At 42.0% G+C, this 8,685-nt stretch overlaps 2 protein-coding genes across 2 annotated transcripts in view; both read left to right on the forward strand.

Annotated features, from left to right (window-relative positions):
• Positions 1 to 6,221, forward strand: part of TACC2 (transforming, acidic coiled-coil containing protein 2) — a 42,002-nt gene extending 35,781 nt beyond the window's left edge. The window contains exons 11-14 of the mRNA XM_010003976.1: positions 3,255 to 3,415; positions 3,545 to 3,651; positions 4,596 to 4,716; positions 5,657 to 6,221. Of these exons, the coding sequence (XP_010002278.1) occupies positions 3,255 to 3,415; positions 3,545 to 3,651; positions 4,596 to 4,716; positions 5,657 to 5,722 (455 nt within the window). The 3' untranslated portion in view covers positions 5,723 to 6,221. The remainder of the gene's footprint in view (positions 1 to 3,254; positions 3,416 to 3,544; positions 3,652 to 4,595; positions 4,717 to 5,656) is intronic.
• Positions 6,222 to 6,705: 484 nt separating this feature from the next.
• LOC104394410 (CD59 glycoprotein-like) lies at positions 6,706 to 8,470 on the forward strand. The gene is made up of 3 exons (XM_010003996.1): positions 6,706 to 6,757; positions 7,564 to 7,680; positions 8,265 to 8,470. Exons 1-3 carry the CDS (start codon positions 6,706 to 6,708, stop codon positions 8,468 to 8,470), a joined length of 375 nt encoding a protein of 124 aa, XP_010002298.1.
• The last annotated feature ends 215 nt before the right edge of the window (positions 8,471 to 8,685 follow it).

The raw sequence follows: 8,685 nt of genomic DNA on the forward strand, positions 1-8,685 counted from the left end.
CTCATACTGAGGAGGGGACAGCTAAAAGAAGAGGCTTTCCAGGCTGGCTTGCTGCTGGTGCTGCTGCTTTGCTGACTGCTGCCCAAGCTTTGCAGCTCACAACTGCAGAGCACCTGCAGCTGCAGGGAACAGAGCCAGTGTCACCCCAACATTCACTGCCCCCCACCCTGCACACACAGCCACCTACAGTTCCCTCCCCAAATCCCTCTCATGGATTTCCTTTCTATGAATGGATTCATAATGGTGGGTTGTTGGTTGTTTCTTTTTTTTCCCTTTTTTAAATGTATCCTTCTACTTGTACGTTTAAATATAGAGTGAAGTTCTTGTTATGAAAACCAAACAGATGTTCTGCTTTGTGCATTACAGGTTGTTTGCATTACTTATTTTTCTGCTTCCCTAACAATTCCTGATTTTCTATTTTGCTTCCGTTTTTGTTGCTTCTTGCTATTTGCTTGCAAAAACAAAACAGGCAAGCCTGGTAAGTAAAGCTTTTCACCAACTTTCACACCCGCATTTGGCATTTTTCGTTTCTTTTGCTTTTGTTCTCTGTTTGCTGCATTCCCATTAAGTGATGGAAGTAAATACTGAGCTGAGCCTGAAAGCGGATCTGCTGTGCTCTGATTCTGTCAGTTTGGATAGTGTTAGCCCTGAGCATACTGCTGCTATTGTTGCTGAGCCCTGGACTGTGTGTGTTGCAGACGTGGAAGCCATTTAATTAAAATATTTTAATCACGTAACCTCATAAATACCTTTAGAAATAAGTATCTGTAACTGCTTAACTAAGATTTGACTGGCAGCCTGTGAGCAGCATAGTTCCACTAAGCAGCTTTTTCAAGCTTAATCATGGTTTTAGGAAATATCACATAGATCTTCCAGTCTCCCTCCAGCCAGAAGCCAGCTTTGGTTTTCTGTAGTGTTTAACCACTTTGGTTTTAAATTTAGATCTTAGAATCATAGAATCATTAAGGTTGGAAGGGAACTTAAAAGATCATCAAGTTCCAACCCCCCTGCCATGAGCAGGGAACCACTAGATCAGGTTGCACAAAACCTCGTCCAGCCTTGCCTTAAAAACCTTCAGGGATGGGGCATCAACAACCTCCCTGGGCAAACTATTCCAGTTCCTCAACACCTTTATGGTGAAGAATTTCTGCCTGAGCAACCTGGTCTGGTGGGAGGTGTCCCTGCCCATGCAGGGGGTTTAGATGTAGATGATCTTTAAGGTCCCTTCCAAGCCAAACCAGTCTGTGATTCTACATCAGTTGCTCCTAATTCTCATGTGCAAGGTGAAGCAGGGCTTGGTGACAGTGCTGGAGGAGCTGGTCCAGCCCAGGAGAAAGGTGGCACCACAAAGCCCTGGGAGGAACAGAAAGAGCTCAGTAGATGTGAGGGAGTGAGTCACGATTTCCTGACTTTCTAGATTGCCCTAGAAACAAGAGGGAAGTTGCTGAAATACCTCAGACAGCAGTCCCTGCAAAAGTAAAGTTGTGACATTAAATGCATTTAAGTTTCTGATGCAGATGGATCCTTCCCCTGCATGCAGCTCTGACAGCAGAGGTTTTGCCAAAGCACAGGATCCTGCCAGTAAGTGTTTTGGAACTAAGATAGGCAGAGTGTCATCTCCAGCGTGATTCAACAAATCTTATGCTGGAACATAAGGTGACAACTTCTCAAATTTAGAAAAATAAATGAAGGATGACATGGTTTTCTCTTTTTAGTTGAGAGTATATTCATCTTGATATTACAGATGATCGCAGAGTATCTTTAAGAAAGCAAGATAGAAAGAAAAATGTTTAATTTTTATGAAATGTTCAATGTTACCAAGCTGATGCAGCATTACAGGGCTCTGGGTTTCTCAGTTCTGCCACGTCAAAGATGTTTGCTCACCAGGAAAATAAAAGTGTTATAACCTCCAGTGCTGCAAACTAAGTGCAGGTCCTAAGAGCTTCTCTGGTTCTTTCAGTCTTCTGCTTATCACCTGATAGAGCAGAACAACCCCAGGTCAGTCTCTGCCCATGCACGATGCTGTCAGGGGTGTGCAGAAGAGAACAGAACACAGCCAGCACCAGATGGCACACAGCGTGGCACTGTCACTGCTCTGGGCTTGGTTAGACTAGCAAAAAAGAGTATAACAAGATTGAATATGCAAAAGGAAGAGATTTAATTCCTGTTTAAGAATTGAAAGTACCAACTTTGACTTTTCAGAGCTAACCAGCACTATGAAATGCTTAATTCAGATGAAGATATCTATTCAAATAAAAAACTAAACTCTTGTTTAGCTCTTTATATTTCAAAATATAAAGGTCTGAATGAACAGCTGTATATTCTGAAACGCCTGGTGCTTTTTAGATGGGAGAACTTACCCTGTCTTAGTTTCTATCATAGACAAAGGAAAACAGGAATACAAAACTGCTATGTTTTGTGGGCTGGTTTTCATTTCAGTGTCATTCCAAGTAGCTCTTAAAACATGGACACAAGACTCATATTGTAGAATATGAAGCAAACAGTGAGTGTTTTGTAAGATAATACTAGACCTTTTCTTCCAGTGTTATATAGGTATTCCAATTTACTAGGTCAGCTCCTTCAAAAAGTTTTCAACTGTATGGATTTTGATTCCTGTTGTGTTCTCCCCACCATCCCTCCTCAAATTTAAGTATACACAGAAGAAGCTTGGAAGAAGTTTTCTGCAGAGCAGAACTTAGAAATTCTGTTTAATGTTAGATTTCCTTTCTGGCACTTGCTGCAGCAATCCCAAGAATGAGTGTTTGCAAAACAAAAAAATGGAATGAGAGCTGAATTCCATTAAACAAAGTGCCTTGTTTGTACAGAATTAGAAGAGATGCCAGGAGATGACAAGCATATATCAGCAATGGCAAATAATTCATTGCCAGTGCTATTAATATGCATAATTGTCCTTTCCTTCAGCTAGAGCCTCTTCAGGCAAACAAGGGAAATCCAACACTTGCCTTTTTCATGGCAACAGCTGAGTTCAGAGTGAAATAAACCATCAGGACAGAAATGTGTTCACATTTTCTCCCAACATCAAAATCTTTCAATATCACTGTATTTAGCAAACTTTTTCCACAACAGGATTGTGTCTTTATATAAAAATGACTTTTCTGGATCCTGCAAACTTACTAATACAAGCTATAGAGCCCAGTACAGTAGAAAGTGCAGATGACAGTGAAATTGGTGTTCTTGCCACTATTACCCTTCTGAAAATGGCCTTTTTTTCCTCCCCCTCTTCTTTCCAACAGAGGATGAACAGAGAGAGAAATCTGTCTCCCATCACACTGTTCAGCAGCTGATAGTGGAGAAGGAACAAGCTCTGGCAGATCTGAACTCAGTGGAGAAATCACTGGCAGATCTTTTCAGGAGATATGAAAAAATGAAAGAAGTATTGGAAGGGTTTCGGAAGGTGAGTCATCCTAAAGTCTCCTCCTTTCAATAAATATCCTTTAAATATCTGAATGTGACTCCCACAAATGGACACCTGCCCTACACTTCAAGCTCTTGGCTTGAATTTAATGATATCTTCTCCTTTAAGAATGAAGAAGTGTTAAAGAAATGCGCGCAGGAATATTTATCACGAGTGAAGAAGGAAGAGCAGAGGTATCAAGCACTCAAAATTCACGCTGAGGAAAAACTGGACAGGTAACTGCTTGTACATATCTTTTTTCAGGAGCTCATGCTGCAGCTGGACCTTGCACCCCAAACCTGCTCCTGCAATATGCAGAGCACAGGCTGCTCTGAGATGGAGGCTGGAATGAAGTGCCAGCATGAGAATTCCCATCATGTGCTGGCCTTGCTTCCAGCTCCTGACTGTATAGAACATCTTACATTTCTGTCTTTATCAAATGTCTTCATTTTTCATATTTCTTTAAATATGTTTTTATGTGATATGAAATCAGTCAGGTGTTCTCTCCCTCACACCACCAGTTGCCTCAACCAGATCAGCCCAACTTGTGCTGGGGATGGTGGGGAATAGTTGCACCAAAGATCGTGCCGGGTGTGCAGGGCAGTAACTCCTGATGCCACTGTTAAGAAGTTAACATAAGTGAACATCAGATGGTGGCTTAAGAGAGGCAGCTCTGGTTGATTTAATATTTTGTCCTATGCTTCCAAATAACGAGCAATTAACCACTTCTAGAGATTATGTTCAGGATTCATGTAACAGTCCCCTGGACCCAAGAGATGTTTCAAAAATGTCACTAGGATTGATCAGTGCCTAAAACCAAGCAAGACTTGGAGTTGCTTTCCAGCTGTTGTCCCAGCTGTGTCTAGTCTGTAATAACTGGAGATGAGGTTTAGAAACGGCCATAAAACACCTTAACCTAAGTGATATTTGTGAGTGCAGCACCAGTATCTGAGAGAAGCATGAAGGGAATGACAAAGACATTAAGAAAAGACTTTGCAGCCTCTGCTGAGCGAGAGGGAGTGATGAAAAGTCTCTAGGGACACGTCTCAGAATATTTTTTAAGACATGCAGAAGGTAGCCCTGCCCTCACTACCCATCTGTTAAGATGCAGTCCATCCTTCATTACCTCCTGCCCTTTCCTGTAGAGAACCTGACAAGACCAAAATCTGTGTTTTTCTAGAGCCAATGCTGAAATTGCACAAGTGAGAGGCAAGGCTCAGCAAGAGCAAGCAGCGTATCAGGCCAGCCTTCGTAAGGAGCAGCTCAAAGTGGATGCATTGGAAAGAACACTGGAACAAAAGGTAAGAAGCAACTCAGCTCTTTTAATGCAGAACTCAAAGGGATGACTGAAGTTGAGTGACACTTCCCCAGCGTGGCTGCATCCAGCTCTCCTCTGGAGCTCAGACCACAGCCAAGGTCTGCCTGAAGGCCACATCCAGCTGGCCCAGCAGCCCTTGGCCCCAGAGAGAGCAGCATTGCCCAAACCTTCCAACAAAATCCACTGTATGCACCGGGCCTGGTGCATGGATGTGGCACATGGACCCATCTGCCAGGCTTCAACCTCGGCCATGGGCCAGTGCTCAGGGCTGCCCCAGGCTCAGTGAATGCTCAGTGTGTACCTAGCAGGGCCTTGGGTTGCTTTGGTTCTTGGGTTTGAGATCTGCTTGTTCCAGTTCTTTCAGTTTTTGGTTCTGTTTTTAGTTGTAGCTGTAACTCCAACACCAGCTTTCGTGCCTCTGCTGTTAACACAGGCAGAATTTTCAATGGGGATCTGCGCAGCTTAGGGCAAAAGTGGCTGAAGGAAATCCCTGTTTACATCCCATGTTCTCCAGCTCAGCAAAGGAGCTTGTTTTAAGTATAGCACAGCTCAGCCTCTCTGAGAGGAAAACAGGGTGAAAAGAAAAATGCAGCCTAGAAAGAAATTTACACTGTGTGTTGTGATCATGTGCTGGGAATGACTGCAGCAAAGGTGTCTGCTGGGGGGCTAAACTGTGTCTATTGAAGTGGGAGGAACTGTGTGTGGAAGTAAGTTAACATATCCTTTGAATGCACCATACCTAGCTGTACTGTGTATGATCCTATAACTCTGTAGATCTCTCAAGTAGGCACAGACATTCTGTCATCAGTTTTGGAGGAAGCTTAATTGTCCCACACTTCTCCCAAGGGTTGGATCAATTTTAAAACAACACTTAATGCAACGGTATTTTTCCTAATACTTAATAATTGCCTTTTGTTTTCCAGAATAAAGAGATAGAAGAATTAACAAAGATTTGTGATGAACTGATTGCCAAGATGGGGAAAAGCTAACTTTGAACCAAATTTCTGGACTTCAATACTGAGTGCAATATGACCATTGGCACACTGATGTCCATACATTTATGTGGACAGGTTATATTTTCACTTTTTCGTATGCACTACTGTATTTTCTTTCTAAATAAAGCTGATTTAATTGTATGCAGTACTAAGATGACTATCAGAATTTCTTGCTATTGTTTGCATTTTCATAGTATAATTCATAGCAAGTTGATCTCAAAAGTTCCTGTATCAGGGAGATTGTCAAGTTCTCTAAGAAATTACAAATTGCTGATCCTAGCCTTCCCTTTGTACATGAGTTCCCATGTTGGATGTCTTTTGGATTTAATATAAACATGTATTACTTGCATGGGGACTCTTGCCTTAAGGAGTGTAAACTTTATCTGCATTTGCTGATTTGTAAAATAAAATATAAAATGGAAAAAAAAAAAAAGAAAATGCATGTCACAGATGAAATTCTCTATTGTAAATAAATTTTTTCGTTGGAAGTTGAAGATAAGTATGGCTCAGTTTTGTGTTCTCCACTTGCTTGCTCCACCTGCAACACCAGATCCAGCAGCTCCATGGATCACCTCACAGAATAGGCTACTTGTGTGCACATACCCATGGCTGCTTCTTGCTCTCTGTAAGTGTCTATATGTGCTAGATTTGGAGCACTCAGCTCTCAAGCATAGGCTTAATCCTCCAAAATGCTTAATACTCTGCCCCTGATCCAGCCAATCTCACAGGGAAATATAAGGAGACTGTTTGCATGAGTCAGAGGCTGTGATGAAGGCATGGTGGTTTTTTAAGGTGGAGATGAAGTACGTGTGGTTAGGAGTACAACCACAATAAGCTAGATAAGAAGCATTCTCACACACCTCTTTATCTCGTAAGTTATCCTCTGCAGAGGATTAGGTATGTAAGATAAGCATTAAGGCTTTAATAGCAAACTAATTGCCCTCTTGGGCTAATGGTGCATCTCTTGTGTCTCCACGATGTGGACAGTCTTCAGCCTGGTTCTTGTCAGCTCCCTTTTTGTACTCAAAAGTAAGTCAACTCCCTTTTCTTTCCTTTTCATTTCCTACTTCAGGTGTGGCCAAGTCTCTTTGCTGTTGGGGTCTCTCCTGGGTTTGGTATCAGATGGTTTTGTGGATCTGGCTGGCAGCACTGGCATTTCCCTTCTGCTATGGAATGTAAAGATAAATAGATATGCTAACAAACTTAAATGCACTTGTCCCTGTGGACAGCAAATGTGCCTTCTGCTCTGCATGTCTGAAGTATGGTGTTTTAAACATATTTCAGATTCATGCTTGCCTTTGAAAATACCACCTAGCTTGGAGCAGGGAGAAGAAAGAGGTTCAAGTTACTGTCGTAATGTTCAAACAAAAGCAAAACTCCTGTTGTGCCTCTCAGCTGACTTGATACTTTAGGAGAAAATGATATATGGACCATATGTACTGTTTCAGGGCCCTATGGACCAAAGATCATGACAGATGGGGACAAAAACTGATACTTAAATTTGACAGAGTGGACTCTGCTCTGAAAAGGCTGTGGGAAGGTGTGGGTGCAATTGCAGAACATCAGATGTTCTGGGATTATTTTCAGTGCAAATTGTAAGAGCTAAGAAATATATGGCTGATTTTTTTTAATCTTTAAAATATGTATCTGGACCACTTCTGATAAAGGAAAATTAATAGGATTTGCAGTGTCACCAGAGGTTTTTTAAAACCTTTGTGTAGTTTGTTACGTGTGCTTCAAACAAAATTAGAAAGACTGTGTAGCTGATATTTTACAGTATTTTTTTGTAAACTCCAAACATGACTGTTACGTGGTCTTTTTTTCCTTAATGCCAGGTGAAGCACTGCAGTGTTACACCTGTGTAGGTTCCAATGATGAAGACTGTAACAGACAAGGAACTCAGCAATGTCCAGGGCATTCTGATGCGTGTGCGATCATTAGAGGACAAGCAAGTGAGTGGCCACAAGCAGTTCACACTTGTTACATTTTTAATAATCCAAGTAACTAACCATGTTGGAAAGAGAAGAATACATAGTAAGCTCAGGAGAAAAAGAAAAGTGTATGTTTCCTCACAAAATAAACCCTATTTATAAATCTCAACCCCTAACTGTATTGGCTTAGCAGCAATCTGATACTTAATCCCACTGGGATTTGTCAGGATGCCATGATGAGCTGTCCCGGAGTGAAAAAGCATTTCAAGTATTGATCACTTTTTACCTAAGTTTGTAATTTTTAAATAAAATCACTTACATGGAAATTAGGACAGAAAAGAGGCCAACAAGGCAGTGCACTTGGGCATGCTCAGAGATATTTAAACTGCTTCAGTTGCATCTGAGATAAACTACGATTGTTTCACTTAAGCAGGTGCTTGTTATTGTGCCATGATCTGAGGTAATTGTATTAATTGACCTGTGAGGAGCAGCCAGAATGTTGTTGCTCAGCGTGGGGTGGTCAGGTTGGTGCTGAGGGGCTGGAGAGAGGGGTGAGTGACCATGAAGGTGCAGTGCCATTTGGGTTCTATGTGGCTCTCTTCTAGGTGGCATGATGAAGTCCTGCTCGTTCCGGTCCTTCTGCGAGCGGGCAAAGAGGGATGGATCCAAGGCACCTGGAATGAGCGTTCACTGCTGCTACTCCAACAACTGCAATGCAAAAAGCCTGGCTGTGAGAGTCACCACCTGCACAAGCTACATCTCTCTCCTCCTCTTTACATTGCTGTGGCACCCCTTGTTGAGGCTGACATGAGGGGGAGGGAAAAAAAGAGAATCCTGAAGCAACAAGTCTGCCTTAGAAAGGGATGATTATGTTTCCTAATCTCATTACTCCATGCTCCATATTTCTCTCTAGGCAAAAAGCAGTTGGCAGACCTGGGAGAAGTTCAGATAAAAATTGTTCCATCTGCAAAATATGTCTTGATGTAAGAAACGTGGTTCATCCTACAAGGCTCGTTGTGTGAATTT

Source organism: Chaetura pelagica, unplaced genomic scaffold (genome assembly GCF_000747805.2).
Source record: "Chaetura pelagica isolate M959 unplaced genomic scaffold, ChaPel_1.0 scaffold248, whole genome shotgun sequence".
In the NCBI taxonomy this organism is placed as follows: Eukaryota; Metazoa; Chordata; class Aves; order Apodiformes; family Apodidae; genus Chaetura; species Chaetura pelagica.